The sequence below is a fragment of the Aplosporella prunicola genome, assembly GCF_010093885.1.
Source record: "Aplosporella prunicola CBS 121167 unplaced genomic scaffold K452scaffold_2, whole genome shotgun sequence".
In the NCBI taxonomy this organism is placed as follows: domain Eukaryota; kingdom Fungi; phylum Ascomycota; class Dothideomycetes; order Botryosphaeriales; family Aplosporellaceae; genus Aplosporella; species Aplosporella prunicola.
In genome coordinates this window covers 378450-395407 of record NW_022983530.1, presented here as the reverse complement: position 1 = coordinate 395407, position 16958 = coordinate 378450, and the positions used below count along the sequence as shown (strand labels likewise).

Genomic DNA, 16958 nt, shown 5'->3' with positions numbered 1-16958 from the left:
GTAGTGCGATGCGCGCGGAGGCAACGGATACCCCATTCTTTTTTCCCGATTCTTGAACGTAGACGATTAATTCCCTTCTCTTTTCTCACCCTTTTTTATTTTTTATTTTTTATTTTACCCCTCTTAGACTTTCGATGAATATGGATCACGCTTGTATGATCATACATACCCCTTATGGGTTGTTGGGTGGCGGCCGGCGCTTGTCGATGCTTTTTACCTTTATCCGCTCGGATGCGCCGCTGTGGCGGTGAGGAGGAAGAGGAGGGGAAGAGAGAGGGTGAGCGAAGGAGGGGAAGGCGGAGATGGGGAGATGAGCGAATTCGGAGGGAGGGAGAGAGAGAGAGAGAGAGAGAGAGAGACGGCAGGACGCATGCGAGACGGATAGAAGAAAATGTATCGTAGGACAATATTACGTGTGCGAAACTCCCAGCCGCAGTGCCACGCCGAAAGTGAAAGAGAGCACGAGACCAATGTTCGGAAAGAATATGCACAACGACGACGACGACGACGACGACGACGACGACGATGGGGCGCGAGCGGCAAGCGGCTGGGCCCGTGGGGGTCTGGACGTTGTTTTGTCGTTCGACGTGTGGCGCGCCATCGCTCCCTCGTCGGGCGTCATGTGATGTGGGGAAACAAAGTCCGGGGTAGGGCAGCCGCGACCGAGCCCTCCAGCCCTCCCTCCTTCCCTTGCTCGGGTCCATCTTTCCCGCGCCGGGCCATGGACCGCAGCGCGGCTTGCCGCGGCTCACCGATGGACGACCTACGACGACACGACGACGATGAACCCTTCATCTCCTCGGACCCCTTTTCCCGCTCCAAAAAGTCTCCACGCCCCACGGCCAGAGCGTCACCTGACGGCAGCAAGGCTTGCGGGGAAAGGGGGCGCTTGTTTAGGTCGCGGAAAGGGCAGCAGGGTGGTCTATTCCTGTCGCATGGTGTTCATTGTCCAGCGCCGGTCAGGGAGGGAGCATGTCAATCAATCGAGCAATCAAGCAATTAATCTATCGATCACTCGAAAGCACAGCACAGCACAGCAGCAGTAGGGGTGCGGATGGATGCATTGCAGGCACACGGGGCCTCGTGGTTGTGTGTTGTGTTGTGTGTGGGTGTATGCGAGCCCACGCGGCTCTTGCGACACGGGCACACAGGCTAACTAGCGGCGCCGCTCTGCCGCAGAAGGGTCTTCCAAGATGTTGGGAGCTTGGGAGAGAGAAATTTCTTTCGGCGTGACGCAAGCAGCTCGCACTTCCCCGCACACCGACGGGCGGCCGTCACGAGTCGCGCAATTCAACGATACATGACGTACGGAAGGATCGCGCGAGTGAGGGGCCCTATTTCTCTTACCCCCATGAAACTAGAGCCCCCCGCTCGTTTGGGAAAGCTATTACCCCATAAGAAACACTGCCCTGCATCCGACGAGTCGCCCTCTTGCACCTTGTGATCACTACGCACCCGCCGTCCAACGAGCCGTCGCGATCCATGGTCCCGCGGATCTGCACTGCTGCCAGCAGATGGCGAGACGCCCGCTGCACGTTGCGCCTTTGCTGAGCCCGTAGTCGGTCCACGCCGCCCAGCTACTCGAGTTTCTATGACACGCCGCCCTGTCCATCCGCGCCGCTCCGTCGTCCCTTTGTGCAAACGTGGCGTCAGCATCATTTTGCTGCGAAGTTTCGTGCGTCCAATCGGGACCGTGGCTACCCTTCCCCATGGCCTGCTCGCGCTTGACTAACAAGTTGCACCGCCCGTGCGGGAAGGCGTTTCACGCTGGTCTACGGCTTCGTCGTCGAAGACCCCCCGGTAATGATATAAAGACCCTTCGGCCTCGCGCCATGGCGCCTCTTTGTCTCCCAAGCCCGACTCTATCCACCCACGCTGTCTGATCCCGATACCATCCCCCAACTCACCATCTGTGGACTGCAATGCACATCAACGACTTCCCCCAGGAGATCCTCTCGAACATCCTCGAAGAAGCCAGCAAGCTCAACGAGCGCGACGGTGTCACCTTCACCTTTGGTCTGTCGCAGGCCCCGACCATCGTCGCCAAGCCGCCACTCCAGAAATATGTCCGCGGCCCCGTCCAGCCCGACATCCTGAGATGGGACGCCGCCTCGGCCATCAGAGAGGTCTGCCGCCGCTGGCATGAATGGGCCCTCGAGTATGCCATGAAGGATGTTTTCATCCGGAAATGGAAGGGTGCCGAGCGATGGGCTGAGTTGTCCCCCAAGCGAGGTATGTCCGAGCATGTCCCTAGGGGCCGCATCCGGCCGCTGACCGCACGCAGGCGCGTATGGCATTTATGAGCTCATTGAGAAGCCGTCCGGAGCTGCCGTCTACCGGGATCCTTACTGTACGCTGCGAAAGACGGTCAACTTTCTCGACCAGACGCCTGGCGTCGCCGAGAAGGTCCGCCGCCTATGGCTCAACGGCTTCCATATCGCCGAGACCAACTCGCATCTCTTTTCCTTCCTCAGCTGCTGCTCTAATCTCACCGCCGTCAGCATCTCATGGACGATGGTGCGGCATCTCAGTGCCGAGCAGTGGACCCATATCCTCCGTGTTGGCTCACCGATGCCGCTCCAGTCACTGGAATTACAGGCCACAACCCTGCGCAAGGATCAGGCCAACGACCCCAAGAACCGAGTTGATTTGCGGCCCTTGGAGTCCGAGCTGGTCGACTTTAGCAAACTCCGAAAGCTGAAGCTTTTCGGCACGACCACTTTCATGCCACTGAACGATCAGGACATGTACGCCATCGCACGGACCGCGACCAACTTGGAGGAGTTTCACCTCACGTGTCTGGACACTGTCGGAATCGACGGTACGTGCCTTCCTCACATGACAGTTCCGCTCGCGCGAACAACTTACTAACAAAACCTTAGGTGTCATGGCCATTGTGCGCGCCTCGCACAGCACCCTGCGTGTGCTCGAGCACTCACCCCGCAGCAACGGCGGCTTCTTTCACCCGCACCCCGGTTCCCCCAGCAACAACGAGCACCTCTGCACCGTCCTCTCGAGCATGCCCAAGCTGGAAACGCTCTCCATTTCCGTCCCGAGCATGTGTCCCGCTCTCTTCGCCAACCCCGAGGTGCGCTGGACCGGCGACTGTCAGGTTCGCGCCGCGCGGCTCTGCGAGCACGACTATAGCCGGGCCGGGACGGCGCACACGGCGGACGCGATGCGGGATCTGCTCTCGGAGGCACGGCGGCTCAGCGATGCTCGTGCTCGCGCTTGGGCTCCCGCCGAGCTGGCTATCGAGCTTTTCTTCGCGGACTGCATCTTCGAACCGCACATTCGCGCCGTGCACGGCGACTTCCAGATTGCCGAGATCGATTCGGCAGGCGAGTTCCCGCTATGCCGTATGCAGAGCCGTAAGGGACCGTATGGTAGCACTGGGCTGTATGCCAAGGATGAGGAAGGCGTGTTTGAGCGCGTGGATGAGGCGGAGTGGCTCGAGGGCGTGAGAAGGGGGTGGGTGAACGTTGGAGTTGCGGCGTGAGCGTGCTGCGCGAGCGATACCATCTCTTTCTCTGCCGTTACTCTCTTCTCCTCTCCACCCACCACATCCTTAGCCCTTCTCTTCCTCTTACTCTTCGTTTGCTATTCTTCTTCTTTCTCTCTGCATGTTCATCATCACTTTTTTTGTTTAAAAAGCGCGGCGTTTATGGAAACTGGACATAGGACAAGGGGTTGAAGGACAAAAGGTCGTTGTCGCGCGCAGGTTGAAGTAAGGGAAAGGGAGGGAGGGAAGAAAGGGAAACTTCAATCAGTCTGATGATTAGGCGGGAGGGCGCGCGCGCGAGGATATACCCCGGATCTTTTGCTCCTCTTAGTTAAAGTAGGAAGCCTGGCTTGTTAGCCCGGCAAATGCATCATTGTTATCGTCATGGGTATCGTCATTGTCGTCATAGCCTGTCACGGGCACCGTTGATCTTGTCGTCTTAGAGTATGGGGTGCAAATATGGTACGGAGCCGAATCGACGTCTGTGCTGTGGGTTCCGTGAGCGTGTGACTTGAAGAATGAAGATGAATTCTGCAAGGACCACTTCGTGCGCTGGTGGAGGAAGAATGGGTGATGTCTTTGCTTGCCTGACGGGCTGGTAGCTGGCTGCCTTGCTGCCTGGCTGCCTGGGTGGACACGCAGGGCTACACGGTTGACAGCGTTGGAGGCGCGGGGGCGGGGTCGGGTGGTGTGGTGTGAAACACAGAGGGGCGGTGCCTGCGAGAGCGGCTGCTGGTTGGTTGGCCGGCAGATGGGCGGGCTGCCTTGCTGGCGCCAGGAAAGTAACGAGAGGCGTGCCTATATTGCGTGATCGGGCGGTGAAGGGGGTGTTGGTTTGGCAAAAGGTCGGTTTTGGTGGCTTCGGTTCTCTCTCTTGTGGCGGACGAACGTCAACCTTCTAAAGGAGGTAATGTCCTTATAGCAATTGCTGAATTTGCTCTTGCTGGCAGTGGATTTTGGTCTATGATTTCGAGGGGACAAGGCTGTTGTGTGTAGCGCTCACTGCGCTCGCGCTGGTGTGTATCCTCGTGCCTTCACTGAACTGTGCTGGTGACGCGTCTTCACGGTTCGATCTACGAGTCCCACCACGCTGTTTCTTGCTTACCTTTTACGGTGAATCGCAATAAATATATCAGGGTAACACTCTTTTCTCTCTCTTATCATGGGTAGCCCTCAGATTGAAAGAGCTGGGATGTTTGCATTCATAACTGCTTTTCGTACGCCGTTCCCATGAAGAGTGCAACGCCATAAGCATCTCCTGTAGGAGCAGCTTTCGGTGTTCTGTTCGGTGGCGTGGCTCAACATTTAAAGGAGCATCGGAAGTTTAGTGGTAATGGTATATGGAGAGGAGCCCAAAGAGACGTTGGAAGATGCTGGCGAAAAGCGTGTATGGAGGTGATGAGACGTCGTCGAAGAAATCTGGAAACGGCAATGTACACGTCGATCCCTGCTTTTACAGCAGCTGAGTTGACGCCTTAACCTGACGGTAGGTAAAGTGCGATATACCTTCCGGGTACGAGACCGGCGTGGACTTTCCCACAGCACTCTTCCAGAACCGCCCTAACCACATCCAAGAACAACCCGAGGACCGGGAAATGGTGTAGGGGTTTACCCACACCTACATCTCCGGTGGCATGCAGTCTGACGACGTTGACAAGGCCGTAGCCAGGAACGCGTCGCTCTAATTGGCGCTAGAGTTTCTCCGCACCCGTTTCCCCTCAACGCACCATCCATCCCAATCGACTCTTCATCCCCGAGCACCACCCCAGAGAACCGGCCGCCAAAGCAAGATCTCGATGGCCTTTGGCCTTGGCTTCGCTGCAGGACACAATGAATTACCGAGCCACTGTCGCGGTGGGACCGCATATTAAGAGCAGCGTCGCCATGCAGCTACCGGGCGTTCCTGCCTAGAGTGGCTCGTTTCACAAGCAACCGTTTACCGAGATATGCGGCCGTCGCTCTTGTGCAGCACTTTGCTGCTGGCTCTGAGAAGTAGGGCCCAAGATCCCATCAGGCCCTACCCATTGGTGGACGCCGAGCTCAAGTCGACCTCTTTCCTCGACCATGCGAGCTATGTCCAGGATCTCGATGACCCGCAATGGTACCTTGACAACATCCCTTTTGTCGACTTTCCAGACAAACCTGTCCAAGATGTCTATTACTATCGAACGTCTGTCATCAAGCGGCACTTGAAGTATGCGCATGAGGGCCATGGTTGGACTTTCACCGAATTCATCCATCCCGTGACCTGGGGTACTAGTTCTCCTTTGACCTCATCCATTGGAACTGCGTCTGACGAATACCATAGCATCAAAATTTCAAACAATTCCCGACTCCGCGGGGCACCATATCGTTGAGGCCCGTTGGCTCCGTGACACCAATTATGCCAAAGACTTAATTCTCGCGTACACACGAGGTGGTACGGAGGCTCTCAACGGCGTTACTTACACGCACTACGTTCAGCGCGCAATTTACGAGCATGCTCAGGTCACCGGAGACAAGAACTTCTTGACCGCGCAACTGGAGGGTATGATCCGGATGTTTGATCTGTGGGACGTGCAATTCGACAACACCACCGGCCTCTACCACAGAACTCCACTTTCTGATGCCCAGGAGTACAGCTTGCCTGGCTATACTGTTGGTGGGCCTAATGGCGGGCCTGTGGAGCAGTGGGACTCCTTCGATAACGACTACAATACCATCTGGCTAGGCCCAGAGACGTACCGGCCCAGCTTCAACAGCTACATGGTCGCCAATGCACGGGCAATCGCCTCTGTAGCTGCACTCTCTGGGAACGATAGCCTTGCTACAGCGTGGACTACACGTGCTGACGACCTGGAAGCCAAGATGACCGATCTATTGTGGGACCAGGACATTAACTTCTGGATCGATGTTGTTGAAGGCAGCAACATTCCGGCGGTAGGCCGCCAACTCATTGGTTACTACCCATACCGCTTTGATGTTGGAACCAACAGCACCTTCGTGCGTGGCCTTGAAGCTGGCCTCACGCCCGAAGCGTTTCTGACCGACTTTGGCCCAACGACGCTTGAGCAGACGAACCCGTACTACACGGCGCGGAAAAACAACACGAACTGTTGCGTTTGGAACGGCCAGTCGTGGCCGTTTAGCACGTCTGTCTACCTCAACGTGCTAGCGAAGTTGGTGAGGACGAATGAAAGCAGTGTTACCAAGGAGTTCTTCAATCAGGAGTTCGACAAGTATGTCCGGACTAATCATAGGGGTGGCGTGCCGTATACTGCCGAAAGCCATTAGTGAGTTGACATGTCTCTACATTCGTCGAGGCCATCCTTACTGACAGGCTTAGCCCAACGGTCGACCAATGGAGCGGAGACACTGCGAACCACAGCGAGCACTATTTGCACTCGACCTACCTGGACAATGTCTTCACTAACTTGCTCGGGATCGTTCCGAACCTGGAGGACAAGCTAGAGCTGCGCCCTCTTGTCCCTGACAACTGGACGTACTTTGCTGTAGAGAACCTACCATACCACGGTATGCGCAGCACTCCCTACCTGAAAGCCACATTCTGACATATTAAATCCAGGCTCGCTCCTCTCGCTTCTCTGGGACCAAACAGGAACACACTATGCCGCCAGCAACACCTCTGGCCTCAGTATCTACCTCGATGGGCAGCTTATCCACACTCAGCCCTCCCTCCAAGCCCTCAGCATCCCGCTCAGCAACCGCAGCAGCGCAATCGCAGCCCTCGCCGCGCGCCCACGCCACGCCAATATCCTCGCCAACCCAAACACGCCCTGGGGCTTCCCCGCCGCCACGTCCGACTACACCTGGTCGCCCAACGGCGACGTCGCCGCTTATCCGGCCTGGAAGCTCATCGACGGTCTCGTATGGTACGACGGCACGCCCGACAACCGCTGGACCAACAACCAGAGCACGACGCCCACCAACACGGTCAACGTCACGCTGGCGCGGGCCCGCGCCCTGCGCAGTGTCAGCCTCGCCGTCCACGCCGACGACGAGCGCGATGGCGGCGTCCGTGGCGGCGGCGTCATCGCCTGCCCGGCTGCCGTGCGCGTCGCCGCACTCGACGGAACCGTACTCGCGGAGCGCAACCCCTGGTCCGACTGTCGCCCTAACGCGCTGAACACGCTGCTCTTCACGGCGCCGGCGAACGGGACAGATGCCTCGGCTAACGACGTCCCTGCCGATGGTGAGGGCGTCCTTTACATAACTGCGGGATTGAGCATCACGCTCCGCAACCAGCTGCACTACGCCGTCGCGCTGTCGGAGGTGCAGGTTTGGGTGCCTGAAACCGATAATGACGAAGAAGAGGAAGGAGAGCAGAGCCGCTACGAGCTAGAAGATGGGCTCGCAGGCACCTTCATCGGCTCCTTCCAGGGCACGGCCAGCGGGCTGAACAGCAGCGTCGTAGACGGGGGCGTGGCTCTGGGAACAGGCGCGTGGGTCGAGGTCGGGGGTGTGGTCGTGCCTGAAGCAGGGACGGGGAGCGTGCGGCTGACGGGACGGGGGCCGGGCGAGGTGGGCGTGAGGGTGAATTTTGCGGGTGAAGGGAACGGGACCGTCGTGAGTTTTGATGAGGGAGGAGAGGGGACACAGGAGAAGAGCGTTGAGGTTGTTTGGGAGAAGGGGAGGAATGTTGTTACGGTTTGGTGGGTTGGGGGAAAGCCGTGGGTGGATGCGTTTGTGGTCGAGTAGAGAGGATGGAGAGATGGGAGGGGAGGGGGAAATGTAAGAGGGGTTGAGGGAGGGCTTTTTATCTGTATGAGTGAGGTTAGGTATGGTTGATCGTGGTTGATTTGCAGCTGTACAAACTACGTCAGGGGCAGATGAATTGGACGTCTTTTGATAGAGTCAGAGCACTTTTTGTGCAGCTGCCGAGATGCCATTTCAATATAGCCTGAACGACTTCCGTCTGGACGAGACTTCGCGTCTACTGTATGTTCTAAACCTTTCATAACTGCACGTTGAGGATATACACGGACACAGACAGGGATTTCGGCAAAAGGTGGTGTGACTGGACTTCTACGTCCATCTAGTTGACATTATCATAATCTAAGGCTTTTTGTCCAAACAACTTCTTCTATCCCATATCAAGCATGCACGCTCGCTCTATCATCCTCGACACACCGCTCTACTGCTTCTCAGCGTGCTTCTCGTTCACAAGCACGAACCTGTACCGCGGCTTGCCGGCCTCAAAGTCGACGACAGCCTGGTTAGCGTCCTTGAGCGGGCGCTGCTGGATCCAGGGCTTAAGGTTCGTCTTGGAGGCCAGCTGCAACATCTCGCGGATCTCATTGGGAGAGCCAATAAGGGAGCCGCCAACCTTGGCCTGCTTGGCGATGAGGGCGAAGGCGTTGAAGGGGGGCAGCTCGTCCTCGGGGGCGCCGACCTGGATGAAGGTGCCGCGGAAGCGGAGCAGGCTGAGGTAGCCGGACAGGGGCATCTTGGGCGACGAGACGGTCGAGACGATCAGGTCGAGCGAGTTGGCGTGCGTGGCGGCCCAGTCCGGGTCCTCGTCGGTGGCGATGAAGCGCGTGGCGCCCATCTTCTCGGCGTCGCTCTTCTTGCCCGACGTGCGCGAGATGACGACGACCTCGTCGGCGCCCAGCGCCTTGGCGAAGAGGACGCCAAAGTGGCCCAGGCCGCCCAGCCCGACGATGCCGACGCGCTTGCCCGGGCCGCACCCCTCGCGCTTCAGCGGCGCGTACAGCGTGATGCCGGCGCACATCATGGGCGCCGCGTCGGCGGGCTCGATGTTCTCGGGGACCTTGAAGACAAAGTGCGCAGGGGTGCGGTTGTAGTCGGCGTAGCCGCCGTAGCTCTTGCTGCCGTCCGGGTACTTGGCCGCGTAGGTGCCGACCATGTTCGCGCAGTGGTTCTCCTCGCCGTCGGCGCAGCGCGCGCACTCGGCCTTGAGGCAGGACGAGGCTTGCGCGCCCACACCCACCAGCTCGCCCTCCTTGATGTGCGTCACGTCCTTGCCGACGCGGACGGCGCGGCCGACAATCTCGTGTCCGACCACGCAAGGGTAGGGAGTCTCGCCCCAGCCCGAGTTCAGCGTGTGCATGTCCGAGCCGCACATGCCGCAGTGCGAGATGCGGATGTCGACGTCCGTCTCGGCGAAGGGCTTCGGCTCGTATTCTTGCCACTTCATGTTGCCCTCGATGGCCTTCTTGTCAAGGCCGCACCAGCCCTCGAACTTGTAGTCGGTGGAAGACATTGTTGTGGTGGTAATGGAGAGGTCGGTCGAAGCGGGAGATAGCAATAAAAGTTTGCTAGGGAGGAAGAAAGATCAGGTAGGTAGAGAGACTCTTAACCCGAAGCCGCGCGCGCCGCCACGGGCTATTATACCCCCTCGCCCACGACGAGGCAAAAAAAGGCATTACACAGCAGGCGCGGCCGTTATCTCCTAACAGCGACAAAGTCCTCGTGCGTCATGGGCATGAAGCCCTACTACGTCCCTAGCGCGCCACCCCTGACGCTGGCCAGAGCCGCGCACCGGCGCCCGCCAGCCCGATCCGCTCACCACTCACCACCACAACCGTAAGTCCGCGACGTACATGTCGGCCCGTCCTGTGCGGGTTTACTCTGCCGCGTGTTTACTAACCATTCACCCCCCTTAGCTCCCTTTTTGCCTCCGGCCTTAACTCCGGCTTTATCCCACTGCCGAGTCGTGCTTCCGAGGCGCGGATGCGGTTTCGGAAGTTCGAGGAAGAGGGGGTTTCAGTGGGTGGGTGGCTGGCGATCTGGCGCTGGTGCTGGTCTGGCGCTGCCATGGCGCGACTGACCGCTCTTGCCGCCGTGTCTTGTCGTCGTCGATTCGCCATATGCGAGCCGACGGTGCCGTTTCGTGCCGGTGCCGATGCCGAGCCGGCGTGTGCGTGCGCGCGTGTGATGAGATGGTTTCTATCTCCAGGGAGCGAGCGGTGCGTGGGCGTTGGCGTGGGCGTCGTGTCGTGTCGTGTCGAGAAAAGATGGCGAGAGCGAGCGAGCGAGCGAGCGAGAAGCTGCAGGAAGAATGGAGGAGCCTCAGGCATTCACTCCGTCTTCTGCCGCTTCAGTGAACAGAGGAAGGCCATCCTTCAAGCCTTCATCCGGGACCATGTCACCCCGCAGAAGGAAGCAAACATGTAGATAGGTAGGAAGGTAAGGTAAACAGCCAAAATCGAAGGCCACAGCAGCCTTTTTAAATCCTCCTCGTTCCGGCCCCCAAACCAAGGCGCGATTAAGTTTTTCACACCTGCATGTCCTGTGCCACCCGCGCGGTTCAGGAGCTCCTTAGCCATGACTACGAGAAATCCTTACGAGTAGGTATTGCTGCATGAGCCTAAACCTAAATCCCGTAAAGGCGTAGGCCAGGTTGTGTGAGAGAAGTTCGGCAGGTGCATCGTGTTGCTGAAAGACGCCTCAGACCCTTGACCCCTCTCCAACTGTGCCACCGTCCCTGGCGATCATGCAGCCCTCCTTCCGCCACCACCGCCACGCCCGGTGCGGGGTGCCGTAGGTAACGTGCCGCGCCGTGCCGTACCGTACCACTGTGCGACTGTGCCGCAAGCTGCGAACTAGTTGGACGCGGGCTGTTTACCTAGGTGCGTGTGCGTTCGGAAGACGTGGGCGCTGCGATTGGCGACATCAGATATGGACATGTATGTATATATATGTACTATCTATCCATCGAACGTGGACGTGTTATACACTATGTACGAGCAAGTCTCGCATCAAATCCGTGAGACACTAGAAGAGGTCCTATGTATTTACATCTGCACCTGCACCGACCTGCCTGCCTGCCTGTTTGCTTGCGTCGAACGGGTGGGGGTACCCACACCCACCCCAGCACTTTGTCAAAAGCTAAACAAGACAAGCAGAGTCTGACTGCAGTAGTGCATGCATGGCATGCATGGCGGTAGTTAGCAGTGAACGATCCATGTGTGCAAACTGCACACTGGCAGTAATCAGGCAAGTACCAGGGGAAAAAAACAAAGAAATGGAAAAAAGCAAGATAAAAAGGAAAGAGAAAGCCAAAAGCGACAACAAATGAAGAAGAGTCAAGCCGTCGGCGTAGGTAGTAAACGATGGTGTGGTGCATGCAAGTCTTGTCCAGCTTGCATCTGTTGGTTGTTCCTTCCTCCCCCTTTCGTGCCAGTAAACGCCGTGAGTAGTACCCGTGGGTGGTGTGTATCTTTTACGCCGCGCAAACGCCGTCAATGCCATGCCATGCCATGCCGTAAACAACTTCTCCTTTTTCTCTCTCCATTTTCTCTCCTACAATGAGGACAGCCTCCCCGCAAACGTCACCGGCCTGCGACCTGTCCCCCTCGGCCTGAGCGCCATAACCGACTCCAGCTCTCTCATCATAGATGACGTCGCCTCGCGCGACTCCCGCAGCGTCTGCTGCCTCGCGCGGTCCTCGTGCATCTTAGCAATCCGTTCATCGCGCGTCATCGTGTTCCGCTGGCGCGGCAGCGCAATTGCTTCAAACACCTCCTCGTCCGACGCGCTACCGCCTGATGAATACCCATCGCCGTTGAGCGCGCGCAGGGCGTCTGAGGGACTGCCGTTCTCCTCGACGGCGGTGAGACCGCCCAGGCTTGGGACGGGGGAGCGGAGGCCGCCGCTTGACGAGGCTTGCGAGACGCGCCGCTCATGTCGGTCGATGTTGAGCGCAAGGGATGCTTTTCCAGATTCCCATGCTTGAACGAGACTTTTCAGGTCGGTGCCGAGCGAATCGTACTGCGTCATTAGGCTCGAGCCAAGCTCGGTCACTTCGACGGATTCTTCGAGACTTTTGTTCGATTCTTCGCGTAAAACTTGCATCTTGGCTTGCAGGCCACGGATGCCTTGCGAGAGCTCGCTGAGCTTGCGTACCTGCGAACGGAGGCGTTCCTTGTCCGGCGTGGCGGGGACCTTTTGCTGGGGCGACGGCATAGAGAATTCTACTTTGATGTCAGCATTTGCTTCTGCCAAGGACCACAACTTTACTCACGCTCTTCTTCGCTAAGGATGCGATTGATCTTCTCGCACCACTTAATGACCATCTCGTTAACGTTTTCCATGACCTCGACGGCAGGCCGCCAGCGGCCAAAGTCGGCTCTTCCTCCATCGGCTTCGAGAGCCAACAGCGAACTCAAAAACATCCTTCGGAGCGTGGCGAGACGGAACTGGAGGATGCGCAATGCCTTGAGGCTCTCCCCGTCATCGAATTCGCCCTCGGTGTACCCTAACACAGCTTCCTCCATGTCCTGCGTGGTGATGTCGTAGACGTCGAGATATCTCTCGAGGTCATCCGGCTCGACAAGTGCACGCAGCTTCGCGCAAGCATCCTTGAACACGGGGATGGTAGCTGCAAATTCGCTTCGTAGTATGCGCCGCAGTCGCGCGCAGCGCCTGGCCTGTCCTTTGTCGTCAAGTCTGGTAATTGGTGGCATGGGCATGCTCCTGCAATGGCGTTAGTCACGTTAGGTGGCTTGGGAGCAGGCGACATACAGTCGATAGCCGCGAGAGACCAGCTCGACCTCTTGGACGAGCATGAGAGCCGAGGACGTGGCAGTGTCAAACGTCTGCAGATTGGCGATGAGGGTCGAGGCCGTGTTGACCACACGGTGCCGCAAATGCTGCAGCCACTGTCGCCTCACATGTGTGAAGGCAACCGTCAGGCCGACGCCGAGTGACACGACAACCAGGAACAGCCGTCCGACGCTGAATCCGTTCCGCTTGGTTGCCCAGTGTATCAACAGGACCATGATGAAAGCTCCTGCGCCAGTCGCTGAGGCGCCCACCACACCCACCGAGGCGCCCTTGTACTCGACGGCCTGGGGGCCGCCCTGAGCGGAGGGGAAGGCGAAGGTGCCCTGGCCGGTGTGCTCGCTCAGCAACTGCGAGGCGACGATGATGTAACGGAAGTGCTCGAGGAAGCGAGCATTGTCGGCGGTGCCGAGCCTCGAATCGACGACGCGCTGGGGTCGCGGGTCAGCTTGGAGGTCCTTGCGAGAGCGCTGGCTTGGAGCTTACGGAATATGCGCTATGCAGGCGGTGCACCGTCCCGTGCTGCGGGAGGTTCAGGCGGAGAGGACGAGGCAGCTTCTTCTTGAGCTTGGATTGCAGAGTCGAGGGCCCGCGGGGGGCAAACGACTGGGGTTGTGCGTCATGTGCGTTGGTGCGTTTCTGTTCGTCTTCGTCGTGAGCCACCCATCCGGTCTCTCCAGTGCCCTCTCCTACACCGTGAAGAGTTAGCGGAGCTTGCTGAGAACCTCCTGCGGACATGACGCGGATGTGAGGGCAACAAGCGCTGCGACGGTCTGACGCACCCTCGAGGTACGCCGCTAGAGGCGAGTCTTCGTAGATGATGTTATCCATCCGGCTTTCATGCTGCGACGGCGGCGGCGGGCGGCGGTGAACGAGGTGGTTGGTCGCGTCACGAGGTGCAGGTGTTGGCGGCGGGAGGCGGAGGCGGAGCGCGTGAGGTAGCTTAGGAGGGACGGACAATGTTTGTTCGTAGAGGAAATTGGTCGTTTGGCGCGGGTGCAACGGGGGGAGTGAGGTCCCCTCCCTAAGACGCAGTGCGCCCCCAGAGGGTAACTCATTTCACGGGCCTGGCTGCGGCTTCGCGCGACTATGCGAGCAGCAGCTCAAGCCTCATTGTTTTCCGCAGCGGCCGGTACCTAGTCGTATCGTCCCCCGAGCTCGCCGGGCCAATCGTTCATCCAGCTTACCGGGAATCATGCGGCGCATCCGATCCTGGACCCACGGGGAATGATGCGACGGCCGCCGACTTCTTTCGAGAAGTTCCACGCGCACATGGCAATTTCCATCGACTGCGCCTCTCCGTCATTTCGCGCAACCATCCCCCTCTCTCCAGACTTCCACCATTTCCGTCAGCATCATCTTCCTGACAAATATAGACCCGGGTGACTCAATCCGTGATGACCGGGGCGCGCGGGATACCGCAGGGCGCGCCCTTTGAGATGACATCGTATCTACCATGTGCGAGTACCTAGATCATCCCGTCTCTACAGGGCCAATGTCTTTTTTTTTTTTTTTTTTTTTTCCTCTCTCTCTCTTTTCTCCCCTTCTACCCAATGCTCTCTTCTTCTTCTTCTATGACGTGCGGTTGACCTTTGTGTTCTGGCATCGTGATTTGAAAGCGTCTATCTCTAATCTATCGTCTTCTCTACTCGCAACGTCTCATCTCCACCGTAGGCCTGGCCTATCAACGTTGCATCCTGCAAGCCTCGAAACGCTCTATCTGCCGTCATGAATCTATGCTCATTACTGAACCGTACTCGTACTAGACCTATACGACTCTCTCTACCATTGCCACTCGGCCGTTCCGCTCAGCCCTAAATCTCAACGACTATTCATCCACATCTTGAAGATGACTAGATTTGAAAAATAGGATCAAGAGGCTGCTCGTTTCTTCCCGTCTCCCCGGTGACGATTATACTCCTCAAACATGCTGCTCCTCCAGGCAGCCACATTGATACACCGCTTCCGGCCTTCGTCAAACACGTATTCCCCGGGTGGCAATGTGTCTTCCCACTCAACCCCAAGGCAGCAACGCCGCCCTGGCCATTCTCAGAGCCTCTGGAGATGCCCAACTGCCCACTCCTTTGCTCTTTGATTAGATGTAGCTAGCCAAAGGCTGCATTCAGTATTCGTCTAGAATCCGCGCTCATCTCAGCATATCGAGCCCATGACGATGGAGTCGTCACTGTAAGCAACTACGAGCCGCAGCATAGTTTCGCAATGCCATGCACATATAACAGCAAGTCCATCTTGACCTTTTGATCTTCAATCTGCTCCGGACCCCAAAGTCTTCTGTCTCTTCTGCATCATTATCTCCACAGCTCTTTCCCCACTATCAAAATGGCCGAAGCACAACGTATCTCTTCCTGCAAAAACGTGGCCGCGCAGATTTACACCATGCTGGCCTCCTACCCAGACCGGTGGCAGACCTACCTGCCCTCAGCACGCAGCGTCATACCAGCCCTCGCCGCCAGCCCTTCTCTTAGCATCCCCGAGCGTCTCTACATCATTGCCGCGCTGCAAGCCCTTGCCTTTGCCGACGCCGACAACCCCTCTTCCACTGCTGCCACGGCCGACATTGCAAACTGGTGCCAGAGCCAGTGGCTGCTGGTGCTGGAGCGGCAGGCCAACTGCTCAGCCGCGCTACGAGGTAGTACAATTCCTTTCCTTTCCTTTCCTTTCCTACATTCTTTCCCACAACACACGGCTGACCAACCCAGGCCTCGGGGAATACTGGCTCTTCCGCGCTCAACCAGCCCTCGCCCGCATCCATGCTGCAGAGGAATCGGCACCCGCAAACGCAGCGGTGTCGGACGCGCGGCTCGGGGCGCCTGACGCCGTCGAGGCGCGGGGCCTGCTAACGCCTTCGTCGGACTATCTGGCGCGAGCTGTGCAGGCGGCGCATACGGCACGCGAGGGTGTCAAGGGGGAGTTGTTGGAAAAGGTGGGCATGAGTGATTCACAGTGTGCATGGCAAGGACGACAGCTAATTCAGTTGGGTGTGTGCGTATAGGCAGCCGAGGCGTACATGAGTTTAGGGAATGTCTCGGGCAAACGTGCGGGCGAGCCTTGCTTCCGCCGAGCGCTGCAGTACCTAAAGATGGCGGTTGATATGGGGCACGAGTTGCCGGAGCATCTCGAAGAGTGAGTTCCCTCTACTTTTTTCTGCGAAAGGATGACTGGCTAACGGGTTCTATCTAGCTATCTGGACGAGTATGGGCCATTGGTGGACTAGGTCTGACGGCGATGGGGGAAGAAGAAGAGGCCGGAAGTTAGCTAGGTAGAGGTGTAACTGTACGGAGTAGGTAGACAAGTACCCACGACCAATGCAAATCGCCGGTACCGGTGATGATGCAAAGCCGAAAAGATTCCCAGATCAGCGCAAATCATCAGCATACCCTCAACCCTGATAACTTTGAGTGGGATCATCTCAGACAGAAAATAGACCAAGAGGAAGATCATGATCAGCACCGCGCCGAGCCTCAGGCATTGCATTGGGGGCGTCCGTGCGCGCGCATCACTCACGGATTCCCCGACACAAAGCAACTTCGTGACCTTACTATCACGCATCAACCACGCAATCTCCGCCCCTCGCCTGTCCCTTATCACGCCGCACCGCCCTTCGCCCTGTGCGGAAGATCCTGGAGATACACACGCAATCACTCCGGCCGCAGCTTCCTCGCTACCCACACCTAGACCCTCTACCCACTCTACCTACCTTCCACGCCTCCGCCGACCGACGACCGACTTGAAACCTCCGTCGCCCGCCCTGAGCAGAGTCCAAGAGGCCACGATGCACGACGAGCGCCAGCTGCAGGTCGCGCCTATCGTGCAAGAGAGCGTGCTGCACAACGCGCGGGTACGCCGTCCCCCCCCACCCTCTCCGCACCCTCCTCCCCTCCCCTCCAATTGCACTCACATCGCACCCCCC

The 16958-nt window shown here is 58.0% G+C and overlaps 6 protein-coding genes across 6 annotated transcripts in view; 4 read left to right on the top strand and 2 right to left on the bottom strand.

The window, feature by feature from the left end:
* Positions 1 to 1738: 1738 nt before the first annotated feature.
* Positions 1739 to 3499, top strand: K452DRAFT_355055 (uncharacterized protein; the record flags this gene model as incomplete). The annotated part of the gene is made up of 3 exons (XM_033545930.1): positions 1739 to 2232; positions 2285 to 2821; positions 2883 to 3499. Exons 1-3 carry the CDS (start codon positions 1923 to 1925, stop codon positions 3497 to 3499), a joined length of 1464 nt encoding a protein of 487 aa, XP_033402282.1. The 5' UTR covers positions 1739 to 1922.
* A 1949-nt stretch (positions 3500 to 5448) lies between these two features.
* K452DRAFT_262464 (uncharacterized protein) lies at positions 5449 to 8409 on the top strand (the record flags this gene model as incomplete). The annotated part of the gene is made up of 4 exons (XM_033538612.1): positions 5449 to 5755; positions 5811 to 6774; positions 6828 to 7015; positions 7068 to 8409. The coding sequence occupies 4 exons, from the start codon at positions 5449 to 5451 to the stop codon at positions 8198 to 8200; spliced, it is 2592 nt and encodes an 863-aa protein (XP_033402281.1). The 3' UTR covers positions 8201 to 8409.
* A 227-nt stretch (positions 8410 to 8636) lies between these two features.
* Positions 8637 to 9725, bottom strand: K452DRAFT_323713 (uncharacterized protein; the record flags this gene model as incomplete). The annotated part of the gene is made up of 1 exon (XM_033544655.1): positions 8637 to 9725. One exon carries the CDS (start codon positions 9723 to 9725, stop codon positions 8637 to 8639), a length of 1089 nt encoding a protein of 362 aa, XP_033402280.1.
* A 2042-nt stretch (positions 9726 to 11767) lies between these two features.
* K452DRAFT_218679 (uncharacterized protein) lies at positions 11768 to 13765 on the bottom strand (the record flags this gene model as incomplete). Its single annotated transcript, XM_033536372.1, has 4 exons — positions 11768 to 12438; positions 12489 to 12940; positions 12989 to 13458; positions 13514 to 13765. The coding sequence occupies 4 exons, from the start codon at positions 13763 to 13765 to the stop codon at positions 11768 to 11770; spliced, it is 1845 nt and encodes a 614-aa protein (XP_033402279.1).
* Positions 13766 to 15157: 1392 nt separating this feature from the next.
* K452DRAFT_314823 (uncharacterized protein) lies at positions 15158 to 16352 on the top strand. Its single transcript, XM_033543799.1, has 4 exons — positions 15158 to 15677; positions 15748 to 15971; positions 16041 to 16171; positions 16229 to 16352. The coding sequence occupies exons 1-4, from the start codon at positions 15368 to 15370 to the stop codon at positions 16260 to 16262; spliced, it is 699 nt and encodes a 232-aa protein (XP_033402278.1). The 5' UTR covers positions 15158 to 15367; the 3' UTR covers positions 16263 to 16352.
* A 468-nt stretch (positions 16353 to 16820) lies between these two features.
* The window catches only part of K452DRAFT_218221 (uncharacterized protein), a gene marked incomplete at both ends in the record, with an annotated part of 528 nt that continues 390 nt past the window's right edge, over positions 16821 to 16958 (top strand). Inside the window, one exon of the mRNA XM_033536347.1 lies at positions 16821 to 16886. Coding sequence (XP_033402277.1) covers positions 16821 to 16886 — 66 coding nt within the window. The remainder of the gene's footprint in view (positions 16887 to 16958) is intronic.

What these genes read in the sequence shown, in the direction of transcription:
- K452DRAFT_314823 (XM_033543799.1), top strand. Translation starts at nt 15,368, where the DNA reads ATGGCCGAAGCACAACGTATCTCTTCCTGCAAAAACGTGGCCGCGCAG. An exon ending in CTGCTCAGCCGCGCTACGAG is followed by an intron (nt 15,678 to 15,747) that starts GTAGTACAATTC and finishes TGACCAACCCAG; the next exon opens with GCCTCGGGGAATACTGGCTC. An exon ending in AGGGGGAGTTGTTGGAAAAG is followed by an intron (nt 15,972 to 16,040) that starts GTGGGCATGAGT and finishes GTGTGCGTATAG; the next exon opens with GCAGCCGAGGCGTACATGAG.